General features: G+C 39.5%; 1 protein-coding gene and 1 long non-coding RNA gene across 7 annotated transcripts in view; both read left to right on the top strand.

The window, feature by feature from the left end:
• The window catches only part of LOC310673216, a 162,783-nt gene that overhangs the window by 84,361 nt on the left and 65,312 nt on the right, over positions 1-13,110 (top strand). The window lies entirely within an intron of this gene.
• Positions 7,856-13,110, top strand: part of IMPG1 (interphotoreceptor matrix proteoglycan 1) — a 70,567-nt gene continuing 65,312 nt past the window's right edge. For 5 of the 6 annotated variants that reach the window (XM_083431152.1, XM_083431154.1, XM_083431157.1 and 2 more), the window contains exon 1: positions 7,856-8,554. In XM_083431152.1, the coding sequence (XP_083287278.1) occupies positions 8,488-8,554 (67 nt within the window). In that variant the 5' untranslated portion in view covers positions 7,856-8,487. Of the gene's footprint in view, positions 8,555-12,393; positions 12,444-13,110 lie in introns of all 6 variants that reach the window. The other variant, XM_083431155.1, reaches the window with a different exon arrangement.

Consider the following 13,110-nt stretch of genomic DNA (forward strand, 5'->3'; position numbering starts at 1 on the left):
TATATCGTGTCCATTTAGCTGTCATGTACCGTATGTAGGCAGGGACAGTCTTTATACACTAAGAAGACTGTAGTCAGTTTCTCAATATTAGCGAATAGTATTCTTGTTCCACGTTAGACGTGAATACCAATCTATTTTGAAGAGTTGAAGAAGGGGATATGCGAATGGATTTGTGTTGTTCCAGGTTTTGGGTACAAGTCAACTAGGCTAAGCTAATTAAAAACATGTTAGCAATGGTGCATTGATGATGCTGAATGTGAAATGTCAGCATCGTTCTTTAGATGCAATATTTATTTATTGACAGCATTTATATTCTGGCCCATAACCAGAGTTCTCTGGGTGGCTTAGAATAAAGATGTTTAAATACTCTGCCAGCTACAAAATGCAAATACAGCACCAAGTTCGGTAGCTGATAAATCAAGGCATAACATAAATTGAAGACAGGAGGATTTTCAAGCAGCACGAGCAGGTCTTAAAAGCGTCAGAATTCCAAATCCTGCAAAAACCCTTATAGGCCTTTAAGCCTTTAAAAAGCCTTTTAAGAACCTTTTTAAAAAAATCCCTGGGGAATAAAAAGAAAGTCTTCCTCTCACACCCAAAAGAATGGGTACCACTCTGGAGACAAGCCGAAAGTATGTTAAAAATAGTGAGGGGGGCAGGGACAACATAGGAAGCAATGAAATATTATTTTTTAAAAACTGAACCATGTGCTGAAATATTGTTGTTACTATTATTATTATGATGATGATGATGATGATGATGATGTTTCTATACCATCCATTATTTGAAGATTTCAGGGCGGTTCACAAACAAAGGCAAAACAATAAGCCCCCTCCCAAAAAAACACTTAAAAGGCCATGGAATATGAATTAGCTAAAGGCCTGGTTGAAGTGGAATGTTTTCGCCTGGTGCCTAAGGATGTATAATGAAGGCACCAGGTGAACCTCTTTGGGGAGGGCATTCTACAAATGGGGAGCCACCGCAGAAAAGGCTTGTTCTTGTGTTGCCATCCTCCAGACCTCTCATGGAGGAAGTATATGAAGAAAGGCCTCAAGTGATGATCACAGAGTCTGGGTCAATTTATATGGGGAGAGGCAGAGTGTAGTGGGGAGTTAAAAGAATGCCTTTTCACAGGTATGCTCTATGCATGTGTCATTAAAAAAATAGTGAAAGGTAGAAAGTGACACAGAAGTTGATATTGGTACTAAGTGAATATACACTCAGCCTGCATTACTTTTCTGAATCTTGGTCAGTGTTGCAGTCATGAGATAGGGAAAAAAACACTGGAAGAATATTAATAGGATTTATGATATAAATATATCTCTGCCACTGCTTAGTGTGCCCATGAACATGAATAATGTTGGTCCAGCTAAACTAGAACAACACACACATCAGCGCCAAAATCTTAGATAAAACAAATTTAATGAATTGAGTTCTGGGGGAACCAAACAGGCATTTGAATCATAGTAACGCAATCCAAAAGAAAGCTGAGTAATGGCAGCCACATAATCTCAGGTTTCAAAGCAACTCCTTTTCTATAAAGGACCCCCCCAAAAGCAACAGGAATGGGAGGAAAGAACTATAGGCTGCAGAGATATGCAGGCTACTGTCTGTAAAAGTAAAAATGGTCACAGCCAATCAAATGCTATTTGACATGAAAAGGGAACATTCTCAACAGGCAGAAGTTGCAATGTTAAAATGGTTGCGTGTCGAGGTCCCCAAGACACCCCTACCCCAATAACACACACTTCACACAGAATTTTTGTTTAAGGTTTTTGGCATAATTTTGGCCACAACTTTATTAACATACATGGAAGTGAGTGGTTGCTTAGGCATTGGTTAGGACTATCTGTCCCCCCTGCCTGGGGACAGAACTGACTTCCGGATTCCAGCGAAAGTCAGTGAGGGGAAACAATGTGGGGGAGAACTGGAGCTGCGACACAGGCCCTCAGCTTCTCCCCGCATGCTCCCAGGGGCTTACGCGGCCCGAACCCGATTCCAGGGGTTTGGACGAAAGGATGGCAAGCCCCTGAATTCCTTTATTGGAATTCCCTTGCAGCAGCAGCATTGGAGGGGCAGGCCCAGCCAATCCTTACCCCTCCTCCAACCAATTTTAACCTAATCTCAACCTTACAAGTTGTGACGATTTGCTACGCTGTAGGCAAAAACCAAATGGCACCAGCCAATCAGCCAAATGGACAAAATTCCTACCAGGCCCCTGCCCCAACGGCAGATGACCCCATGACAGGCATAGCAAGGTCAACACACAAGACCCAAATTAAGGGAGGGCAGACGGGTGATCCGGTGACATACCATCCCAAACTGCCTGGCAACAGAGGGGTGCCTTGGCTGGCCCCCACTGCAACACGTGCTCTCTTTTAATGAGAACACGCTTTCCCAAAATTTTTGACAGTTGAGCAGGGTAATCACATACATGTTGACTCAGATGTAAGTCCAATTGTTTTCAATAAGGCTTTCTCCCAGGCCAGCTAAATGCATAGCATAATTTCATCAAGTGCATGAGGACATAAAAGGAACTGTAATGAAGAGATGACATTTAATATACAGCAAATGAATATAAACACTTTCCACATTCACACCCCACCCATGCTATTCTCTTTGTTGTCACACATTCTCTTCTTTTTCTGTCTTCACACTCAGATTTCCACTTTTACTGGCATGACTTCTGTTCTTTTAACAGCTGCAAAACAGAAATGCAACAAGTGACTTTTCCCAAACATGATAGAAAAAGCATCACCCATTGAATTCCTGCAACTTGACTTCACACAGGATAGTTTTCTCCAGTTGCTTCAGCTGTTGACAAGTTATGATAGCGGAGGTGTGTTGTTGTAATAACTCAAAAAAAGAAAGAAAGGTAAGAGTGTTAAAATCTTGAAAGCTTCGGTTGTCAGCATGACTCATTGTGTTGATAAGGAGAAATAACAATTAATATGAAGGCATGTTAATGAATAGGAGATTGCTTATAGGTGTCCTTGTATTCCCTTGTATTTCCTTGTATTTTGTCACAGCTCATAAAGATAAACAATATTAGGAATTCTGTTGCTAAATGTTCAGTAGTAAGTAACCTTTCCCAGGCATCCTGTCAACTTCAGATAGCATTTGTGCTGCTAAGGGAAACTTAGGGTGGTATTTAACTGTGTTTTACTTAGAGCAGACCCATTGAAATTAATAAGCATGACTAAGTTTGTGCTCATTAATTTCATCAGATTTATTCTGAGTAAAACATAGTTGAATACCACCCTTAATTTTCATCAGGTTCATGTTCCAGGTGTGTATATGAGCTTCACTAACTTTCCACATTGAAAAATATTCTTCAGATGCACCTGTCTTGCAGAGCAGGTGATAAATAGCACCATTAGATGTCCAGATGGTTTTAATTAAATGTATTTAACTATTGTTTGTCTCGACATAATGAGGAAAATGGCCCTTACATTAGTCTCTCCCTCCCTCCTTCCCTTCCTCTCTCGCTGATTCAGTTCTCCGTGTAGTAACTTGGGAACCACAGGTGTGACTTCAGAAGTAAGGCAGAAAGACAATGAAAGAGCAGGAGTTCTTAGAAGCACAATGAAAAGAAGCTTCTACATACAATCTTGTTCTTTTCAGAAAACACACACAGCAGTGCTGCAGGGTGTTTTTGTCATGCTGCTGCTTTATACATCAGGAATCAGTGGACACAAAGCCTGTCAAACTTTCCTAGCACAATCTTCTGAAAAAACAAGAAACTTCTTGCTTCCTGTGAAGGAAGCAAGGAAGTAGTAGAGCACATGTAAAGTCCTTAATCCTCAGCATCTCCAAGTGGACCTGGGAGAGATAAGCCTGAGACCCCACAGAGTCACCACCAATCAGTGCCAACATTACTGAGCTAAAAGGACCAATGGTCTGAGTCAGTATAATGTGGCTTCCTGTGTTCTTTTGTTCTGTTGGTGAAGAACCGAGTCAGCAACTCCTTGGGTCAGGCAGTCTCTGATATGCAAGCAATAGCTCAAAGCTTTTTATTTATTTAGGAGTTCAACTTGGTTCAGCCCTGAGCATGATCCAAAGCTCTTCAATGTGCGTACTGAACTTCCTGCAGACCGGAGATGCTCATGTCTTTTCTGTAGTGAGGTAATAGTAAAGGTAAAGGGACCCCTGACCATTAGGTCCAGTCGTGACCGACTCTGGGGTTGCGGCGCTCATCTTGCTTTATTGGCCGAGGGAGCCGGCGTACAGCTTCCGGGTCATGTGGCCAGCATGACTAAGCCGCTTCTGGCAAACCAGAGCAGCGCACGGAGACGCCGTTTACCTTCCCACCGGAGCAGTACCTATTTATCTACTTGCACTTTGAAGTGCTTTCGAACTGCTAGGTAGTGAGGTAATACTCTGTACTAAATAGCCATTCCCATTACCACATGACAGGAGGATAAAAGTTCATATTCAGTCAATTCTGATACAAAGCAGGATCCTTGTGTCCAGCACAAGGATCCTGCTTTGTATATCCAAATAATTTTCATGCGTAGGGTGGGTCAGAAATGCTAGCAGCAATTACACTGCCGCCTACATGTGTGAGATGGGAGTAATGGCAGCATATTGGCTATGGGTCCAAGAAGTGTTGGTCTAGGAATATGATTTGACACAGAGCCTCCTTGCCCCTGCTTTGCGCATGTCAAAATCTCTATTACCCTACAGATACAACAGATATGATGACGTCTCCACTCTAGGACAGTCCCTGTGCATTTCAAATGCTCTCAGGCACAGGGTCCCAGTTGTCCCTCCCTTCCCATTTTTCCATTCATCCCATTATATCCCATACACCCCACATCAAAAGGATATTGGGGGCTCTCCTGTATTTTTCCACAATTGGTTGAAAGAGAGTCTCTTTGTGGGTGCAAAGTTTGATTGCATAAAAGCTGCACCTACAGCAATTTCCTTTTGCTATGGGGGCCTACTGGGAAGCAAAAACAATAGCTGATCCTCCATCTTGGGAATTGCACAAACCACCTGTTAATTAGGAATCAACGAAGCACTCCACTCTGGTTCCTTTGTTTTACCAGTCTTAAGTTCACTTTGCCACATTTCCACATCAAATTTTGCAATTTTTTATTTTAAAAAAATCCTAATGAAAATCCACCAGTATTTTAATGAAAATGTCTCATATTAGACAACTTTTTGCAAGACTCTTTCCCTACTATTATGCATTTAAATATTCTTTTTCACTATTACAGTGGTACCTCGGGTTACACACGCTTCAGGTTACATACGCTTCAGGTTACACACTCTGCTAACCCAGAAATAGTGCTTCAGGTTAAGAACTTTGCTTCAGGATAAGAACAGAAATCGGGCTCTGGCAGCGTGGTGGCAGCAGGAGGCCCCATTAGCTAAAGTGGTGCTTCAGGTTAAGAACAGTTTCAGGTTAGGAATGGACCTGGAACGAATTAAGTACTTAACCCAAGGTACCACTGTATATGCATTTTTATGAGCATTTCTCCCTAATAATACACAAATTTGTACACATTTTTGTTGGGACCACTGCATCACAAAATTCAGAAAAGTGCAAATGTAAATTATACTCATGCCTCAGTTCTTGGATGCAAATTAGGTAGGTTTGCATTAAGATAGGAACAAAACCAAATTTCTCCTCCATCCCTAGCTATTACCCACATGTTCCATGATAGGTGGAGAACAGATGGTGACAAATGAAGTCTTCTGGCATTCATCTGTGTTTGCTTCTCTTGGCTGAATGAATGCTTCAGCTTCAAGCACTACCCAGCTATGCTTCACTTGTATGTTTATAATGTCCCATTGAAATACAGCCATTAAAAAAAACAAAAAACTTTGCCTCTTTAAGAATGTATAATTATTTATGACAGCAAACCGGCTAGAAGAAGCACTTCTAGATTAATTAACAGTGACCCATAATTAAACACAGCAGTACTTTAGAGAAGCAACAGTCCCTTGATAGCATTGCTTTTGCTATAATGAGTGTTTATCATCCTTGTTTGCTTTCACAGTGGTAGTTATCAAGTTTAGTTACCAGGTTTTTTAATTAAGTGGAAATATGGATAAGGTACTGTAAAAATACCCAGGATTTACAGATAGCTCTCAGTGTATCAATTCCATCAGAGGAACATTCATGCGGCCCATTCCTGTCTTTATTTGCAAGTAAATAATTCCCACTAAATTCAGTTGAGTTTATTCCCATGTGAGATGATGCTGTTCATATCAATGTGCTGCCAAAACTTCCAGTAGCTGTCATGGGAGGTTGTTTTGTGTGTGTATATGCATTTTAATGAAGTGTAGGTGTTTTGTATGGGCTTTTCTAATGGTGTGATGTGTTTATGTTTATGTTTTATGTTTGTAAGTGATGCCAATAAAGGTTTGATGATGATGATTATGTTTTAAAATGTGCTGTTAAGAACTTTTGCAGTCTTTTCGCAAAGCTGCTGTATATCTTAAGTTTATTAAAGTTAGCAATATGGAAATTTTGCAAAATATGTTATCAGTTTTTGGTAAATTTTAATGCACTTACAATCTCAATAGCAAAGTTTGATGAGAGAGTGCTGGCGCTAAGTAATTGTGTGCAAACACACATTAATTTAGTAATATGCTAAGTAGTAGATTATTCTGTTCTGAATATGTACTGGGTAAGTAATAATCAAATTTTGGTTCTGCCAGGTGGTGTTTCAGTATTGGACTCTAATGCTTTTAAGCATTCTTCAAAAACTTTGATTCCATTTCTCTGCCTTTCCTAGTGACCACGATTATGTTTATCTATTTTGTTAATTATCCTTTAATAATGGGTATCTTGGCTACAGAGCAAGTACAAGGCTTTCAGAGAACATTCAGTCCTCCTAGAAAATCCATTCATTGTTGTTGCAGAGGTGATGTTGCATTGAGAATTCCTGCAGTGTGTAAAAGAACAGAATCTCCTAAAGAACAGACAACTTAGTCTTTTCATCCTCTCATGTTGTGATTTTTACATGGCTTAATTATGGTTGGAGTTTCACTTTGTTCCCAGCATTTGTGAAAGAAGAAATATCACCATAGCTATAGTGCTGTTGGTATTCTCATGTGTAGCTCAGAGTAAATCCAGAATTCCATTGTTCAAGATGGCTGATTTCCTGGCACAAATTTCTCTCTTTATTTACAGCAGGCTGGAAGAAATATTTGTTCAGAAAATATAAATCTATACTCCTAAAGACTGTAAAAAAAATCAAAATAAAAAACAGGCAGCAGGGTAGGTCACTTTGGGGTCCCAACAGGAGCAGCCTTGTAATCCTTGCCACAAGTAGATCAAAGAGGGCGATCTTTGTTTTCTTCTGCCATTGTTTAAATCCCAAGTAAAAATAGAACTCTGACCAGGTTCAAATGAAGGTTGTTCTGAGAGCAACTTGTTCCAGCAGCGCTAGGAAAGTTTCTTGCCGCCAGTGAATCTCACAGTGTGAAGCCTAACAGGGGCAAACAAAGATATGCAAGAGAATGAAAAGACCAATCCAATCATTATCCCTGCTTTTCTGTAACCTCTTTTTAACCAAATAAAGATAACAAATATAGGATAGGTAAACGTTACAATAGGTCCAACTATTATTATGGAATGGAATGCTGATTTGTAGAAGGAAATACTTATCATTAACATTATTGCAAATTTTGATCGGCTTCAGGCTGCCAAATGCTTTCCTCTTACTTTCCTGTCTCTGCCCACGAAACCTTTTCCCTCCTCACCCCCTCCTAATCTAATTTGGAATTGGATGCTCCAAGTTGTGACTGCTGCAGAACTTTCCTGCTGAGTCATGACATTGCTTGCTCAGACATTGCTAAAGCAGCCTTTTCATGGTTTGGTTTGTTTGTTTTTAAGGGAAAGGCTCCACACCGTCAGCTTGCTGAAAGGATGTTCACTAGCTATGATGGCACCTCACCAAAGTAATGGGCTCTCCTACTGCCGTCATTTGCCGATGCTTCTTGATGTGACATAGGCCACATGACTGGGATGTCCAAATGGCAAGTGTTGACAGGTAATGGTCACTAGAAGAAGGCTTCCGTTGTTTATCATGGTGCTACTGAAAGTCTACTGGGAGCTGACAGATGCCACTCCAGAAGGTTAATAAGATGAAGGCAGCTCCTCCAGCTGGACCATAAGAGGGATTATGTCTGAGCAGCAGATAAACAGCTTATTCCAGAAACAGACACTGCTTTTTTTTCTTCTTGTTTAAACTTCGTCACTCTTCTCCGAATTCTCACTCCAGTTCTACTTTCATTCTCTCTGGGTTACAGGGGTGAGCTTGAGAATTTGCTCAGGTTTTCTGCATCCACACCTGTTATTACACATCAGGCCAGAGAGCATTCTAAACGACTTGGGGTTTGGCAACCCCTTTCGGGGGGTGGGGGGTGGGAAACGCAGCTAGTAGGAAGTTTTGTTCCTAAAGTCAGTCCAACGTAAATTCTGTTTCCTGAATAACCAGCCTTGAACATTGTGAATGATAAAAAAGCAGCATGCATCTGAAAAGTGGATTAATATTTCTTATAATTTGGCTCGCGCTCCAAGTTCAAGGAAGCAAAGGTGAGTATATCTTAAAGTATCTTGATGCTTCAGTTGGGGGTGGGGAGGCAGGGGGTTTAGCTGAGAGGAACAAATGCCAAATTTACTGTGCAAATGTGTTTTTCACTCCAGATTTGGGCATCCTTCCATTGAAGAGTAATTTTTGCTATAGGATTTGTTATTCCTATTCACTACCGCTGTATTGCAGAAACTTTTTGTGCTACCCTTCATAAAAAATCCTAGTATGCCTGATTCAGTCAAATTAGCCTCTGTCGATGATGCACTTCCCTTTAGACCTTTTAGCAAGACACATAATCTCAAAACCAAAAAAGGCAATAAATGTGAAGAGGTAAGTTTGGATTTCTGCTGAAAATGTTTAATCCAGCTAAAGTTGGTCATTTAAGTTAGTTGAAAATTCACTACCAACTTTTCCTTTTAGTTTCAGTGAGGCTTACTTATAGGCTTAACTTTTGGGTGGGTAATGTGCTTCCATTTCATTTTAAGAGAAACTGCTATAGTTCAAAACTGCAGATGTACTTGCCATCAAGGTGTTTATGTGTTAATGATAATGCTGTACAGGGATTAAAAACATTATTTGTTTGCTGAGAAAGGCAAGAACCAACAATGATAATAAAATGAATTAGTTTTAAAAAACAAGCAATTAAAGTCTCACTTTGTTTTAGAATGAAGTCCTAATATAAGCAAAGGCATTTAGTCTACATCAGAACCGGGCTATGTTCCTTCTGATGAAGTGAAAAGTTCACAAGCTTTGAATTTTGTGTAACAGAAACAGCATTGTCACTGTTATGTTTCCCTTTTTCTTTCTAGGCAGAAAACAGCAATTGGGTGGGGGATTTTGTTATTGTTTATTAGTTCATTTAGTGTACTGATTTTCTTTCATTTTTAATAAATAGATAAATTCACATTGCTATGATTGGATTTTTTAAAAATGCAAGGATTCAGTCCACGTTTCAACTCTGGGTTTGTCTAGCATATTCCCATGAAAAGTGAAGTACAAAAAATGAGTGGATTTTAGCTCATGCCACAAATATTTCAAAGACTGCCTCACTCATTATTGAATAACTTCATGCATATACCAGGCAGGTAAACGTCAAACAAGATTCAGGATCAAATCTATTTTTATTGGATTGTCAAAATGAGTAGGGATAGATTAATGACAGTGTGTTCCCAATACTGTTTTGAAATAATGTCTCTAGATGAAACAATGCAGTCATTTTTCTGCTATTTTTCTTAAGCTGCCTGATAATAGGAAGTATAATCATTCACTAACATACTCAAATAGCTGTAGCAAACACTGATCAGAATCAACGTTGAGAATATTTGTCTAGAGAAAAATATAATTTAGCTAAGTAGTAGTACCACTTACAGTTGTCTTTTGAAACCATTGTTTGTTATTCCATCTTTCATTTTCACAATCCAGTTAATGTAATCCTTTAATACTGTTTTAAAAATTGGGACACCTGGATGCTAGAGAAAAGTGAATGCTTATCTGCAGCAAGAGCTATAAGCAAAATGTGGGTAGAGATTCACTGCTCTTGCATTGAATGAACCTTTTACAGCAATTTAAACAAACTTAGTTGACAGATTGTCAATTAACAAGGGTATGAATCTTGTAGCCTTTTTTAAAAAAGAAATTTATTATACGGAAATATATGTTTGTTCTTATATAATTCTTGAGGATTTCAACCCGTCTGAAATTAGCAGATGACATTTTAGGAAGAAGAAAGTGACTATCTGCAACTTCCTGATAGAGATTATGAATTATTTCCCCAAGAAGTCGTCATTTAGAGGATAAGGCACAAGGCAACTACCTGGGTCAGGAGGGGACAGGAAAAGGATTAAATAATAAAATCTAATTTTTCTTATACTTTGAACCTGCACCAGACAGCTTAACTCAAGATTATTTCTGTGCATAGGGGCTATGACAGATGAGAAGATTTATCTTAAACAGTGCTGGTATTTGTCAGTTTGTGTTATAGTCTTCCCAATGTGATTCCCCCCTCCCCATTTTTCATGTTTGGAAGTATGGCATGAAAATGCATGCACATATTTTGATACCCCTACCCTACCCACTTGATACTAGAGTCTTGCGGCACCTCAAAGACTAACAAATTTATCATAGCATAAACTTTCATGTCCGCAAAGCAGTCCACAAAGGCTTGTATCATAATGAATTTGTTAAATGGCAACCCTAATTCCACATACCAGGGAGTAAGCCTCGTTGAATTCAATAGGACTTATTTCTGAGTCGAAATGGTTAGGACCACACTGTTGTTTTGGGTGCAGCAGGCTAACATGGCAAGCCTCTAGAGATTTGAGCAGATATATATTTTATTTAAATGTACTGCCAGGAAGTTGTCATTATGCCTGGACAGAGATTAACGCTATGAGAGTTGCATTAGGAAACTTCAATTATTTGTTCAGATGAAAGGACTGCTTTGATACTGGGCTCATCAGTTTCTTGCTTGAGTAAAGACAGAGACAGCAATTATGCAGCTGCCCCAGAGCCAATTGTGATGTAGGTTCTCCTCATCCAAGTATCTTTTGGAAACTTTCCACAACAGTAATGTCATCTTCCAGGAAGGTCTGCCATGTTAGATTCTACATTGGGATGTGGACAGTCATGGCATGGCAGCTTACTGCGATGGTGTGTATATGGGCCTACTCTTGACATAGCAATCTAAGCCACATCCTAGAATTCAGTTTCTAATCTTGGCTCTACCTCTGTTTTTCAGCACCTATTAGCTTTGATAATAGGTCTCAGACACGAAACACCATTTCAGAATGAATCCGATACCCAAATGAAAGGCAGATGCAAGACATTCTGTCATACATGGACAAAGTGCTACGAAAGCATTAATTTGACTTATATACTGACTTCCTACTTATATTTAGATAACTTTGTTATCCTTGCAACAAAATTCCCCCATGACACAATTGAAATAGTATATCTTCATGGTTTGAAGGTGCAACTTCAAGAACATTCCAAATATCAATGCACAGGTATAAAGAATAAACTAAAATAATAATAATCGTAAGTCGTCTTGTTAGAGAATTAGAGGGAAATACACCCAATTTTAGGAGGAGACTTCCAGATGATTTGACCCACATCAGGAATATAGGAAGCTGCTGATTACCAAGCCCAAATCTATTGCTCCATCTAGCTTAGTTTTGTCCTTACAGTGTGTGCATCAGTTCCCCAGAGCTTCAAGCAGAGCCCTTTCTCAACCTGCAGTTGCCAGAGATTGAACCTGGGTCTTTCTGCCTGCTAGCCACGTGCTGTGCCACTGACCTATGGTACTTCCTCATCCTTTCTTAGCACAGTAAAGCTATTTGGAATTTCCTCTTCGGGCTCCATGAATATTAGGCATAATTCCAATGGTTGCTCCGACAAGCTGGCAACACACACACATCCCTCCTAAGCAGAATTCTAGTAACATTTTTCTTCCACACCCTGAACTACTATTACAAGATGCATGATCATTCTTGTCACAATATTATTGACTCCTTTTGTTGTACATGAAAATTATGTCATGGTGAAATGTTGCTGAAAGCATTAAAACAACAACCCTATATTGCATTTAATTGGGTCATCCGCATGTGAATGTACTATCTCTTGATGGTGTTCCATCCCTTGGTGACTTATCACACACTGTGTGGCCTTGCTGAAACAGTGCAATATTGTTGAATGGCATCAAAGCATAATTCACACATCCATGTTATCATCACATGATTCAGGAGTTACTCGGTGAGTCATATGAATGTGTAGACATGTTCTCTGTCTAAATTACTTACACATTGAGATCAAGTACCTCTACATTGTGTCCTTTCCTTTTCAGAAAAGAATACGAGGATCATGTGGTTCATGGAAGCCTAATGTGAGTTTTAGGTCAGAGAATAAATATTCACCAGTTTATTCAGACAGGCACACAAAAGCTTTCTATGTGCTTTGAGAAATCATTCTAATTACTTCTGGCTTTCCACTTCCCCTCCTGACGGCCTCAGCAGTGACTAGCAACTGTTAAAGATCTCTGTTTATATAACTGACCTCAAGAAGAAGGTTAAAAATATCTGTACCAAGAGGCCCTCATCACAATTTTTCTTTTGTTTAGGCAAGGCTACAAGCTTTTGAGTGCTCAACGCCATTCCACAAGTTAAATTTTCTGTTCATAGTGGAAATGCTATAGGCAGTTGTATTGGCATGCAACCTGTTCTCTAACACAAGACCTGGGAGTGACCTTTTTGTATTATTGAAGTATTACTTATAAATATGACATAGGGATAAACTAGTCATCATGATAGATATGCTTGTAATATTTATTGTATACCATCCATCTGTGTCCAAACTATTATGTTTTAAGATCAGGAGGGGGAAGCCTTTTGCCTACTTCTGAAAGAAGATAAATACAATGAAGTGTTTGAATTGACTGTGTTGGTCAGTTAGATTAGATAGAGGCATTGCATGCTTGGCTCTTGATAGCATGGTGACTAGTGTCTTATTCCTCTGAGACACATAGACTTGATAATAACAGGGAAATTGGGGGGGGAGAGAACTC

The sequence above is a fragment of the Podarcis tiliguerta genome (assembly GCF_965153285.1).
Source record: "Podarcis tiliguerta genome assembly, chromosome: 3".
In the NCBI taxonomy this organism is placed as follows: domain Eukaryota; kingdom Metazoa; phylum Chordata; class Lepidosauria; order Squamata; family Lacertidae; genus Podarcis; species Podarcis tiliguerta.